At 44.2% G+C, this 14539-nt stretch overlaps 1 protein-coding gene across 2 annotated transcripts; it reads left to right on the top strand.

Annotated features, from left to right (window-relative positions):
* Window positions 1–1335: 1335 nt before the first annotated feature.
* LOC122663725 lies at window positions 1336–13137 on the top strand. 2 transcript variants are annotated; one of them, XM_043859361.1, is made up of 7 exons: window positions 1336–6738; window positions 6846–7096; window positions 7191–7335; window positions 10634–10835; window positions 10939–11277; window positions 11384–12078; window positions 12336–13137. In XM_043859361.1, exons 1-7 carry the CDS (start codon window positions 1516–1518, stop codon window positions 13044–13046), a joined length of 7566 nt encoding a protein of 2521 aa, XP_043715296.1. In that variant the 5' UTR covers window positions 1336–1515; the 3' UTR covers window positions 13047–13137. The 2 variants fall into 2 exon arrangements, with proteins under 2 accessions (XP_043715296.1, XP_043715295.1); XM_043859360.1 differs by having other exon boundaries at window positions 7188–7335.
* Window positions 13138–14539: the final 1402 nt, after the last annotated feature.

Below are 14539 nucleotides of genomic sequence, written 5' to 3'. Positions count from 1 at the left end.
GGGTGTGAGTGGGCTTTCTGGCCAGGGTGTTCATAGCAGGGAGGGAGCACAGCAGGTGGCGGGGAGGGGGTGCTGCAAGGAGTGGGGGAGATAGAGTGGAGGAGGGGAGGGAGAAAGCGAGGACCCCCTAATGGTTTTTGAAACAGCAGCCATGGCTGCTGGTTTATTTATTGGTTGCAGGAGGAAGAAGGACAAGAAGGAGAAGAAGGAGAAGAAGGAGAAGAAGAAGAAGAAAGAGAGGGGGGCAACTATGTCACTTCACTACACCTTAAGGGTAGTTTAGACATTTACAAAATATTTAATCCATGGTACCGGTGACTGACTAACGGACAAGGCTACTTGAAAGAAATGGTATACTGTAGGGAGTGTTCAAGTAATTGTTTCAAACGTTGGGGAGACTAAGTAATTAGGTCATAGTACAGGGGGTGTCCAAGTAATTTTCTCTTTCTTCTAATAGAGGGGTGGACCGGATCTTTATCCTCTCAATTAGACTGCCCGTACTTGACGTCAAGTACATCTAACAGAGGAGGCAGAAATGACTATCCTACCCCTGCCCGAATACACTGCCCGAGGTGGGGTCCACCTCCCTCTATTAGATGTACTTGACGTCAAGTACGGGCAATGTAATTGAGAGGATAAAAATTCGGGATGGACCCCACCTAGGCAATCTGTTTGGGCAGGAGTAGGGTGGTCATTTCTGCCTCCTCTTGTAGATTAATCAGTTTGGTTCTTTCCCAAAAGGGATCTTTATCTCCTCCAGTTCCCTACCCGGCCCAGTTCCCCAGTTCCTCTAACAAGGGGGGTTGGAATGACTACCCTACCGGGCCCTGCCCGAACACGGATTATTATCCTCTCCAATTCCCTATAGCTCGATAGTAGTATGAATGTCCGACACGTGGTAGCTCGGACATCCAACAGTATGAGCTCAACATAGTCAATGAGCTTGGACCGTTGAATGTCCGAGCTGCCACATGTCGGACATCAACACTAGCACTGCTACACTGCCAAGCTATAGGGAAACGGAGAGGATAATTTTCCCCCGAAAAAACTGCTCGGGTGGGATCCACCACCCCCTATTAGAGGAACTGGAATTGGAGAAGATAAATCATGATCGAGTTCATCTACTTTCGTTCGTGTTGAGAACGGATCATCTGCACATACCAAGAGATGAACGTATATCTCATAGTCAATCAGATTTTAATTTTATTTTTATAAAACCCCCTTCTCTTCTTGTAAATGACAAAATTAGAATAAGTGACTGGCTCTCACATGTACGTTCACCTGTTGATACGTGCAGAGGAACCGAACTCGTTCGTGTTGAGGTTTACGAGCGGGTGTCTAGGGTTTGATATTGATCTTCTTCCCCATCCCGTGCTCTGTCTTCGCTGCTGGAATATCTACTGGAGGAATTTTGATTATTTTTAACTGTTTCGTGGAGAAATCTGGTTTAGGGTTTGATGCTTTGGTTGAGCTCGTCATCGGCCGGACGGGATAACAGTTTGGTTTTAAAGGGCAATGGCCAATCCCGGTGTCGGGACCAAATTTGTTTCTGTGAATCTAAATAGATCTTATGGGCAACGTCCAAGTTCGATGTCAAATGCTGGAGCTAGCCGAGTACGGCCTGGCAGCCATGGAAGCAGCGTGGGCGGTGGGATGGTGGTTCTTTCGAGACCTAGGAGTTCGATTGTGGGTCCGCAAAAAATTGGATCCAAGCTTTCAGTTCCGCCCCCCTTGAATTTGCCGTCGTTGAGGAAGGAACATGAACATTTTGATTCCTCATCAACAGGGATTGGTTCTGCTCGTCCTGGGAGTTCTGGTTCTGGGTCGAGGCCGACTTCTTCTGGCGTGGGCTGGACGAAGCCCGTTCCTTCTACATTGCAAGACAAGGATGGTAGTGGCCATCACCCTTTGCTTGGGAGATCGGGAGGTGGAGCTCAGGCAGTTGATGACGGTGATCGTCCCTTGAATTCTGTCGACGGGGCGTCGAGGGCAAGCAGTGTTTACATGCCCCCGTCTGCAAGGTCGGGTACTGTCGCAACCCCAGTGACTGGTTCTGCTTCTTCTTTTCAGCCGGTTGAGAAGGCTGTGGTTTTAAGAGGGGAAGACTTCCCATCCCTGCTAGCTACCTTGCCTACCACTCCTGGGCCTGCTCAAAAGCAGAAGGATACTTTGCATCAGAAGCAGAAGGTGAGTGAGGAAGCAGCAGATGAGCAGACAGAGGGTTCCAGCTCAGGGCAATTCCTTCACATGCGCCCGCAAGTTCAGTCATCCCGTCATGGTGTTGGCTCTCTTTTGAATGAGAACGGCGGCATGAATCATGGGTCCGGTGGTTCTATCAGAGGGGATCAGTCCCGTAAGTTGGATGATCACTTTCCAGGTCCACTGCCCCTTGTTCGTCTTAACCATACTTCTGATTGGGCTGATGATGAACGTGATACGGGTCATAGTCTGCTAAGTCGGGACAAGGATCATGGGTTGTCCCGAAGTGAAGCCTTTCACGACAGAGATTTTGATCGTCCCAGGGCTGGTGTGGGGCTACCACGCTCACATGTTTTTGATCTTTCTGATGGCCGGGGTCTTCGTGATGATGATGTTGGAAAGGTTTCTTCAAAGGAATTTCTGCGGACAGACTCTTATGGCAGAGATTTTAGAACACCTAGTAGAGAAGGTCAAGATGGGAGCTCATGGAGAGCTTCATCCCTTGCAAAAGATGGATATAGAGCTCGTGAAGTTGGGATTGATAGAAATGGTGCCAGTGCAAGGCCTTTCAGTCTCAATCGTGACATGAACGGAGATAATAAATACCATCAACCACCGTTTGGAGACAATTATCGGGATTTTAGCAATGGAATCAAGGGAACTCAGGATTCAAGGTTTGGAAGGAGGGATTTGGGTTATGTGCAGGGAAATAGACAGAATGGGAACCACATGGTGGAATCATTTTCTAATAGAGGAACTGAACAGAATATGCGGGATCGTGGTGATACCTCCAATCGATACAGAGGTGATTTCTTCCGAAACAGTTTGGTGCCTAAAACATCATTTTCTTCTGGGGGTAAGGGACTCTCAGTGAATGATCCATTGCTTGATTTTGGTAGAGAAAAACGTTCATTCTCAAACAATAGAAAACCAGGTCATGAAGATTCTTTCTTGAAAGATTTTGGCACTGGCCTGGGGTTTGATGGAAGGGATTCTTTCTCTGGTGGACTTGTTGGGGTGTTTAAAAAGAAGAAGGATGTGCTGAAACAGACTGATTTCCATGACCCTGTTAGAGAATCTTTTGAAGCAGAACTTGAGAGGGTACAAAAGATGCAAGAGCAGGAAAGGCAACGTATCATTGAGGAACAAGCGAGAGCATTGGAGTTAGCTAGGAAAGAAGAGGAGGAGAGAGAGCGGCTAGCTAGGGAAGAGGAAGAACATCAGAGAAGGCTTGAAGAAGAAGCCAGAGAGGCAGCGTGGAGAGCAGAACAGGAGCGATTGGAGGCTGTGCGAAGAGCTGATGAACAAAAGATTGCTAGAGAAGATGAGAAACGAAGGATTCTTATGGAGGAAGAAAGGAGGAAAGAGGCTGCCAGACAGAAGCTTAAGGAGTTGGAGGCTAGGATTGCAAGGAGACAGGCTGAAGTAATGAAAGATGATAAGCTTCCTGCTTCTGTTATGGCTGGAAGTTTGCCCAGTATGGCAAAAGAGAAAGATGTTTCTAGGGAAGCAGAGGTAGGTGGTTGGGAGGATGGTGAGAGAATGGTGGAAAGGATCACAAACTCTGCTTCTTCTGATTCCTCCAGTCTGAATAGATCATTTGAGATGGGTTCTAGGCCTCACTCTTCCAGAGATGGAAATTCTGCCTTTATTGATAGAGGAAAACTTGCAACTTCATGGAGGAGGGATGTGTTTGAGAATTCTAACAGCTCAACCTTCCTCCCACAGGATCATGAGAATGCTTATCGCAGTCCAAGGAGAGATGCATTTGGTGCAGGGAGGGCATTCCTCAGGAAAGATGTCTATGGAGGTTCTGGAGTTGTGTCTGCAAGGGCAGCTTCTAAAGGAGTTGCAGAGGCGTTTGTGGTTGATGATTTCCCTCACCTGAGAGGGCAGAGATGGAACCTTCATGGGGATGGAGAGCATTATGGCCGGACCTCTGAAGTCGACACTAAATTTCATGATAATACTGCCGAAGATGGGTTTGGTGATATGGGATGGGGGCAGGCTCGTTCTCACGTTAGTCATGCTGCTTATCCTGATGGACTTTATCAAAACTCTGAGGCTGATGGATTTTCTTCTTATGGGAGATCTAGGCATTCCATGAGACAGCCTCGTGTTCTCCCCCCTCCATCGATGGCTTCTGTGCAGAAAAGTTCCTATAGAGTTGAGCCTGAATGGCCTAATTCTTCAACTTTTCTAGACTCTGAGATGAGGTACCAACATGTGCCGCGAAGAAACGAACCAATCTTGTTGACAGGGTATGATGGTGGTTTCCAGGAGAAGCTTGAACAGCCAGAAATTATGGAAGCTCAACAAGAAAATGCTCTCCCTGAGAAGAACAAACTAGATAAGCCAGCCACACCAGGGTGTGACTCACAATCCTCATTATCTGTTTCAAGTCCACCCAACTCACCTATTCATCTTTCGCATGATGACCTAGAGGAGTCTGGTGATTCTCCTGTCTTGCCAGCTTCTGCAGAAGGCAAAGAGATGGATTTATCTGACAGTGAACATGTTGCATCAGCATCAGAGATGGGTAATGCCAGTGGGATAACAGCCTCAAATTTTATTGCTCCTCTTGAAGATGAAGAATGGGATATTGAGGACAATGAAGAGCTGCAGCAGCAAGAAGAATATGATGAAGAGGATGACGGTTACCAGGAAGAAGATGAAGTGTATGAAGGAGATGATGAGAATGTTGATCTAGCTCAGGAGTTCCAAGATTTGCATGTGGAAGAGAAAGATGCATCAGACAAGATGAGCCAGTTGGTAGGCTTCAATGAAGGTGTTGAAGTTGGAAGGCCTAGTGGTAACAAGTTTGAAAGAACCTCCAAGGATGGAGAGAAGGCAGTTCGGATAGAACAGGAATCTGTTGGCATTGCAGAAGAACCTGGATCTTTTGATGGGTTGGTTGCTGATGGACAAAGCCTTCAACCTGAGAATTACTCTCCTAATATGCGTGTGCGAAGCTCTTCTAAAACAATTCAGGAACCTGAGAAGGCACTCCAAGATCAGGTTATCCAGCCTGTGGAAGCTGACCACAACAGAACAACATCTTCTGGTTTTCTTCTGGATACTGTGGAAGCGTCTGATAGTCCCAGTTTTCCGGTTCAGCAGCCAGTAGTATCTTCTGTGAATATGACCTTCCCTCCATCAGTCCAATCTGTGGTGTCAACTGTTTCTTCAGTTCCAAGCCAAGCTGATGGACCTGTCAAGCTGCAGTTTGGCCTGTTCTCTGGCCCTTCTCTGATTCCATCTCCAGTTCCGGCCATACAGATTGGCTCTATACAGATGCCATTCCATGTACATCCCCAGGTTGGGCCATCACTATCTCAAATTCACCCATCACAACCTACTTTATTCCAGTTTGGTCAGCTTAGGTATCCTTCTCCCATTGCTCCGGGAATTTTGCCATTGGCTCCTCAGTCAATGTCTTTTGTTCAATCTACTATTCCAGGCCATTACACTTTGAATCAGAATCAGGGAGGTCCTCTGCATAATCAAGCAGGTCTCGACAATTCTAGTCAGATCCCCACTGTGAAAGATAAAGTGTCTTTTGTATTGATGGATAACCAACCTGGCTTTGTGCCTAAGCCTTTGGATGTATCTCATGAGAATGTGGGCAAAGAGGTGATTTTACCTGCTGGAGAAATTCTGGATAATGTTGTTCTGACATATAAGAGTCAAGCCGAGAGCTCCATTCTTAGTGAAGAGAAGCCTAAGCCTGATCCAGTTCCCCTGGATCGACGGACTCATGATCTTGCCGTGAAGAAGAACAACATGTCCATATCAAATAATGGAGAGTCCCAGGGGCAGTTGCAATCCACATCAAATTTATCCCAGCTTCTTTCAAGTGAAAGAGCTTTGAGTGGGTCAAAGGCTCCGGTCCAAATGTCTGGTGGAAAGGGAAAGAAATTCATTTATACCGTGAAGAATTCTGGGTCAAAATCTTCAGTTCCAGTTCCTGAGGCTTTTGCTCATTCAAATACCAGTGGATTTCAGAGGAAGTCTCGACAGAACGTTCGGCGTGCTGAATTTAGAGTGCGAGAGAATGGTGATAGGAGGCAAATGGAAACTGTAGTTTCATCTAACAGTGGGCTAGATGGAAAGCCAAATTTTAATGGAAAGGTGTCTGGAGTCTCTTCAAGAAGTGGGGCCAAGAGGGATGCTGTTTTGGCCAAACCATCCAAGCAATCAATTCAATCTGAAAGTGTACAGTCTGGTTCAATTAGTTCACGTATGCTTAATGAAAGCAAGATGGAAAAGGGACAAGGGAAAGAAGCATCAAAAAAGAGGTTTACATCTTCACTTGGCATTTCGCCCTCTGGAGAGGGAAACTTGAAGAGAAATATGAATTCTGAGGAGGATGTTGATGCCCCCCTGCAAAGTGGCGTTGTGCGTGTTTTTAAACAACCTGGCATAGAAGCCCCTAGTGATGAAGATGACTTCATCGAGGTGAGGTCTAAGAGGCAAATGCTGAATGATCGGCGAGAACAGAGAGAAAAGGAAATTAAGGCCAAGTCTAGGGTAATAAAGGTACAATACCTTGTCAAAATTTCTTATCTTTTTATGGTCTTGTCTTCTGATGCTGCACATTATCTTTGTTGAAAGGAATAAAAGGTTTCTTGATTTCACAATGCCAGGGACCTCGTAAACTCCGTTCTGTCTCACAAAATGCTGTTACTCCCAACAATTCAAATAAAATTGCCATGTCATTAGGTGAAGCAGCAAGAAACTTGCGTTCTGAATCTGTTGTCACTGATGGACGGGCATTGCCAAATGTTGAAGTGCCAGCTGGATTTACTTCCGGTGTGATATTGCAACCCTTGCCTCCAATTGGCACCCCTGCTGTGAATACTGATACCCAGGCTGACAAAAGATCCCATCGCATAAAGTATGTCAACTACTTCTGTCAGAATTTAATTTTATTGCTGCAGAAGATCATTTTTAGGCATACAGTAATTGTCAATCTGTCAACCTGTCAACAGGTCTCTCCAGACAAGCTCCATTTCTGTCATACCTAGTGGTGGAACAAGCCTTGGCCTGGGCTTACCATTTGAAAACGAGAATGCGGTTTTGGATAATGTTCAAACATCCCTGGCTCCCTGGGGCAATGCACGGATTAATCAACAGGTATAGCAATATCATATTATCACTGCCATTATGGCTATACCGGTTAGGAGGCAAATTAATGTTCTCACATGGTTTAGCTTTCATGTATAATGTATCTTAGTAAAGCAAGCTTGTGAGACTTTTCCTAGTTTAGGAATATTAGCATAGTTTCTGTTGTCAGCAAAATATGACAGGCATGGCATTGACTTGTCAGCATAGTTATCAAGGCAGGAAGGCGATCATGGCGTTTTAGAGGGTCAAAAATCAACGCGACACCACCATGGCGGCAAGGCACCCGCCATGGCGTCCAAGGCGATCAAGGAGCCTGGACGCCATGGCGACGCCTTGATAACTATGCTTGTAAGTTTATTTGAATTCCCTCACAGCCTTGATCTCTATTCTCATTATGCACACCTCCTAGATTATAGTAGCTGCGGCATGGAATTGAAGAAACTTAAGCTAGCCTTGTACTTAAAGTTTGGCTTCCAGTCCTGGTCATTACTGAATTTGCTGAAAATCACTTCCTTTCGCCAGTATGACCCTCATTAGCAAGCATGACCCTACACAACCTATATAAAAAACAATGTTTCACTAACCACTGTTTTTGAGAAACTGAAGAGTTCCATTGGACTAAATGTGCCAGCAACTTTATCTCAAACCAAACACCTAAAGATGTGAAAAGATCTAAAACTTGCTACAATGAACTAGCTTTACTTTGCAAATTAGGTTTTTGAATAATCTCTATGGCAGGATTGTTGAATTCTTCCTCATCACCTTGAAAGGTTGATCTCTCCCCTTGAATTGTCTATCCAAGTATCCAACTGTCATTGTCATGTAGAGAATGAAGAGGATGAGCTAAATAGGGAGTCTCTTAGGTGTGATTTGGTCCAAAGAACCATGCTTTTGCATCATTGTTTTATGTTTATGCATACAAGCATAAAATCTCTATAGTAGATGGGATTGTGACAAATTGAGAAATAAGTTTAGTCCAAACCTGAACCTTGAATCCTTGCTCCCTTCGACAAAAGCCTTGCTGGATTTGGTAAAACATTTACAGAACTACCTCTGATGTAGATCGAAGCATGAAGAAAACAGTCATGAATTACTGTTCACGTGAACAGTGTCCCAGCCCATATTGCCTTGATGGAAATCCTTCTGAAAGACCCAAGTTGAAGAGTAAAACACTGTTCACTTCATTGTTCTTGTGAACAGTGTCAAAGCCCAAATTTGCTTTGTTTGGGATTGATTTTTAGAAGATCTTGTGGACCCATCAAGTGGAGGAAGATTTTATCCTTATGCTGACATAGTTTATTTTCTATTTTCAGTTTATATTAGGTAGTTTCTAATTTATATTAGTGTCTAGTTTGGTTATCTTTGCATGTTTAGAAGGCTGAGTTATAAAGCCTTTAGTAGCTTCTAATTTCATTCAGTTTCTATTTCCATTAGTTACTATTTTCATTAGTTTCTATTTTCCAAACAGATGCTAAGTTTTACTTTCTATTTTTGTAGCCTAGCCTCAGTCTATACAAAGGCAGCTATTGTAATTGATTGACAAAATTAATGAATGAAGGTTTGAGGCAGTCTTGCACTCGATTATGGGAGTAAGACCCCTGTTCAACAGCTGGGATAGCTGTGGGTGAGAGACCCAGGGCTGAGAGAGCCCATCCCCCTACCCCCTTCTTCTATCCTCTCCTCCTATCTTCAATCGATTCCCTGCGGTTATAGTTGTTTGAGTCACCAGCCAAGTGCTGTTGCTATACCTGAGAAGGACCAGAACTCGATCCAGACTACTGTTGGATTTGTTGCTGCTGCTGAGACACTCCAACCTGCCACTGTTCTACACTCTAGAAGACCTAATCAGCCACCAACCATCTCTGTGAATTGCTGCTACTGCCTCCCATCAACAGAGGGTTGCAGTCCTCCTGCGATTCCAGTTTCTGCCCAGATTTTCCAGCAAATTTCAAGTGCTAATATCTCTACAACCAAGGCTCATATTTAGCAGAGGTTTGGAGTGCAGAATTACACAATCAAAGGCTACACTCGATCCCAAGTTTGGTGTTCTAAATTCCATTGGTTTGGGAGATCTGTCATAACCTTCTATTTTGGGATTCCCTTCATATCTCCCTTGTTAGCCATCAGAACTGGCTGAGATTTGGAACACAAGACCTACCCAGCCCCTGCTCCACTCGACCCAAGTTTGGTGACCTTCTGCTGGCTGGTTTGGTTCTTATTTACTAAGTTACTTATTCTGATTTTGTTTCTAATTTGATGTTCTGCTGCAACCTATCATTGATCGTACTGTGGACTCCATCACTACATTAACCCCAGTAGCTGTGGGTCAGTGTAGACTGTAGAGTGCCCTTTGAATAATGAATCTCACCAGTCACAATTCACTTAATCTGCTTCCAATTTGCATCATTATTGGAATTGGGATATTCCATTCAATGGACTGTATCGGTTGTCCCTTTTACAGCCTGTATTAGTAATGTTTAGGCACTCTAATGTGCATCTTTCCCCAGATCAATTCTTTTTTGATGTTGTTTCCAGCCCCCCCTCCCCTCTCTTTGCTTTGGTGCTTTAGTTTTATTTTATTCCGTATGTGATTTGATATCCTATTTATTTGCATGATTTTATATTTTCTTTGTATTTTCAGTAAACTCCTTGCTTTATGATGCCGAGAGTTTTGTTTTAGTTCTTCCTGTTTTACACTTGAATAGTTGAACTTGACATAGAGATCTCATAAATTATGGGCTTCTAGTTCTCAAGATCAATAAGTTAAGATGTTCTTTCTACCCTGCGTGTTATTTGCACGAGGTTCTGATTTTGTTTCTGTTGTGTTTTAGGTTTTTCTCTCAAGTGCTATGTTAGTTATCTCTGGCTTAGTTTGGAATTGTATTGGAAATATAATCTGGTAGTAGTAACATCTCAATGATGTGTGGTCGTCAGCCATGTTTTGGAGGCGATATGCATGTAAACCCTTGTATATGATATAGTTTTAACGCACCACAACACCCCCCCAACCCCTGTGCAAATGAATATCAACATATACCTTGAGTAGGCAATCCCATGTATTTCTTTTAGCCAATGACACTTAAGAAATGGAGGGTGTGAGTTAAACTATGTGATATGTACAACCCATCCAAATATTAGCCCTAAAACCTGGAATTTGTAAAGCTGATGGGGTGATGCATTGATGTTACTCTCAGAGTTAGGAACTAGGTGAAATATGCTCCTATTTGCGCACCTTCAATTTATACATTTTCTTATTCTTCATGTTGCATAAATCTACTCATTCCGGATCTCACTTAACATTTGCCAGGTTATGGCCCTAACTCAGACCCAATTAGATGAGGCTATGAATCCATCAAGATTTGAAGCACATGTTGCTTCTATTGGTGATCACACCAGCACTGTTATCGAGCCCAGCAAGCCATCACCACCTTTCTTGACACCGGACAAATCATATTCTTCTGCAGGAAGTCCTCTCAACTCCCTGCTTGCAGGGGAAAAAATTCAATTTGGTAAGTGTATGTCTCAGTGAGATGATTTTCTTACTTCAGGATACTGTCGTCTTTCAAGCTGTGAGCTTATTGCTGAATCAATAATCCCTCGCTTGGCGTCCAGGTGCGGTTACATCACCCACTATTCTACCTCCAGGCAGCCGGGCTGTTTCAAATGGGATTATCTCTCCTGCTGCTTGTAGGTCAGATCCAATTGACCACAACCTGTCTGCTGCTCAGAATGATTGTACGTTGTTTTTCGAAAAAGAGAAGCAGCCTGATGAGTCTTGCATTCATCTGGAAGATCCCGAGGCTGAAGCTGAAGCAGCTGCTTCTGCAGTTGCTGTTGCTGCTATCAGTAGTGATGAGATAGTTGGGAATGACCTGGGTGCATGCTCTGTCTCTGTTTCAGATGCCAAAAGCTTTGGAGGTCCAGACATGGATGGGTTGACTACAGGCAAAGGTAAAACAATTCTGTGAAACATATTTCTTGCCTCCTTGATATTTTCTTTAGGGTAAATGTTTACTCCTGGCTCCACTGTAATGAAGCATCAACTTATCTTTGGCAGGTGTCACTGGTGACCAGCAATTAGCAGGTCAGTCAAGGGGTGAAGAGTCCCTGACTGTAACTCTTCCAGCTGATCTCTCCGTAGAGACTCCATCACTTTCCTTATGGCCACATTTGCCAAGCCCACAAAATTCTTCTAGTCAAATGCTTTCACATTTTCCTGGGGCCCCGCCTTCCCATTTTCCTTGCTATGAGATTAATCCCATGTTGGGGGGGCCTATTTTTGCCTTTGGCCCACATGATGAGTCTGCTCAGTCACAGTCGCAGAAGAGTAGTACTCCAGCTTCAGGGACACTTGGAGGCTGGCAACAATGCCATTCTGGTTTAGACTCTTTCTACGGTCCTCCAGCAGGATTTACAGGACCTTTTATCAGTCCTCCTGGAGGAATTCCAGGTGTTCAAGGTCCCCCTCACATGGTTGTGTACAACCATTTTGCGCCAGTAGGACAGTTTGGGCAAGTCGGCTTGAGTTTCATGGGCACCACTTATATTCCGTCTGGCAAGCAACCTGATTGGAAGCACAATCCGACATCTTCAGCAATGGGTATTGGTGAGGGGGACATCAGCAATATGAATATGGTTTCTGCACAGCGCAATACCCCAAGCATGCCTGCTCCCATCCAGCATCTGGCCCCGGGATCATCACTGTTGCCTATGGCTTCTCCTTTGGCCATGTTTGACATATCCCCTTTCCAGGTAGAATTTTCTAAACTACTTGCAATACTGTAGGCGCTGATAGCATGGATGGAAATATGAAATAGTTTTCCCACTTATCCTGATTAGTTTTTGAATGTACCTGTATTGTCTAACTTTCGGAAACTACACGATACAACCTTGGCTGTGACTGAAATTGATTAGATGGAATATGTTCCACATTTGAACTGAGTATACTAGTATGCTACATTCCATTTTACTTAGTAAGACTTATCGCTGAATGAAACTCTTCCTTCCAGTCCTCAGCCGACATACCAGTCCAAGCTCGCTGGTCTCACATTCCTGCATCACCAATGCACTCAGTCCCTTTATCAATGCCATTGCAGCAGCAGGCAGAGGGGTTATTGCCGTCACAGTTCAGCCATGGATTGTCTGGGGACCAAACATTAACTGTTAACAGGTTCCATGACCCTCATACTTCAGCACCTTCGGACAACAACAGGAACTTCCCTGTGGCAGGTGATGCCGCTGCTACTCAGTTGCCTAATGAACTAGGACTGGTAGACCCTTCAAGTTCCAGCACCACCACCCGGGTTTCAACCAGCAGGCCAGCTTCCAACAGCTTACTTGGTGCAAATGGCAATGCCCAGAATGTTGTCACAAATAACTCATCGAAATGTGCTATAACTAATACTGGCAAGAGTAGTGGTATTCACAACAATATGAGCACTAGCAGCAGCCAGGGCATGACCTCTGCATTCAAGGCGCAGTCTTCTCAGCAGCAGACTTCATCAACACAGCAGTATCTTCTTCCAACTGGGTATATGGACCAGAGAACTGGTGGAATTTCTCAGAAGGTAAATTCAGGGAATGAATGGTCCCATCGGAGAATGGGGTTCCAAGGAAGAAATCAATCATCAGGAACAGATAAAAACTTTGCCTCTAAAATGAAGCAAATTTATGTCGCTAAACCGGCTTCTAGTGGAGCTTCAGAGCAGTATGAGAACTGAGGTCCTGGGTGTTTTTGAGGTTTGATGAGGTATCAAGGATGCTCCTTCTATTGAATATTTACGTGCTTGCATCAGCCGCAGCAATGGAGGTAGGGGAAGATCAGTGGTGACAGCTAGAGTGGTGCTGTTTGTGTCAAGTTTCTCTTTCCCCCTTAATTTTATTTTTTTGTGTTGGCTCCATGACCCGAGCTGTTGATGGGAGCTGATTGTATTAAGAAGAATATTTGGAAGTCCTCGGCTGTTCATTTTTTATATTTAATTATCAATGATAAAATAGGAGTATTCTTGGCATATATTGTTCTTTGGACTATCAGTAATTTCAATTGGTGAACATTCATCTGGGTGTTTCAATAGAGATCACAAGTGTTTTTTTTTCCTTTTCTTTTAATGAAAAGACTGATCTTAAAACTAGGACTGAGTTTTCCTCCTCCCCCGGTGAATGGATCACCACCAGTCGGGAGAGGGTATCAGGAGGGCATGTTGGGAACATATTAAAACCCTAGGAGGGGTTTGGGAACCCTAGGATGGTGGGTTAACGATCCTCTATGGGTGGAGCTGTGGAGGGGAACTTCGTCCTTGAAAACAAAAGCTGCATGCAAATCAACAATGTTGTTCTAATAACATCCACGGACTTTACTACGTCTACCTTTAGTAGCTAATAAGTGAGCTGGTTTAATAATGTTTATCCATTTTAACAAACACCGAAGAATATATCAACCTCAGTGATGCCTGAATATCAAAGAGATGGGTGAAAATCCTCCATGGCCATGGGTGTTCATCTGGTTCTACAGATAGGGCTCCAAAGACTCCCTGTTTGATCCCACTTGCCTCTGTGTTTTTTAGCACTACCTGTATAACCAAAGTCCAAATATAGTCAACACCGCATCGAACACGCTTCTATGGTACTTGGGTTGAAGCTCCCATTTGTTAGTATTATTAAGTGATAGGATGCATGCAGTTTGGTAATAGAAGGAAGGTGGTGGTGGTGGTGTTAAATGGTGGATGAGTTTGAGAGAGTTGCTTATAGAGTGAATGAAATTGAGGTCTCTTTCCCTTTTGCTAATCAAGGTGAGGATTTGAAGGGGATAAGCCTTAATTTATTGAAAACTACATTGTTCCTAGCCAACCACAGAAAATAAAGGGTGATGGAACCAACACTAAGTAGTGTAATGAAGTCTGATTTTTGGATGGTTGGATTGTTTTTTAAGGATCTTACCATATCCAGAATATCAGTTCCATGAAGGTCTTCAGTTCTAAGATATAAGGAACCTGTTAACCAAATCCTTGATGGTGGGGTTCCAGATTGGAGTGCCACAGCCTTAGTGGAAAGGACAACTGATTTAGTAAGTGGTCTGAAGAGGTGATCTGTGAAGGGAGTTGTACCAAGTGGAATGGCACAGATAGCATTTGTGATATGAGGAAAGATGGATGAAATAAAGCTTGTGTTCCACTCCCTATCAGAAAAGAGATCTGCCACATTACTAATCCAGGGG

Source organism: Telopea speciosissima, chromosome 6 (genome assembly GCF_018873765.1).
Source record: "Telopea speciosissima isolate NSW1024214 ecotype Mountain lineage chromosome 6, Tspe_v1, whole genome shotgun sequence".
NCBI lineage: Eukaryota > Viridiplantae > Streptophyta > Magnoliopsida > Proteales > Proteaceae > Telopea > Telopea speciosissima.
The sequence above is the reverse complement of the archived record's forward strand: the minus strand, read 5'-3'. Positions and strand labels throughout refer to the sequence as shown.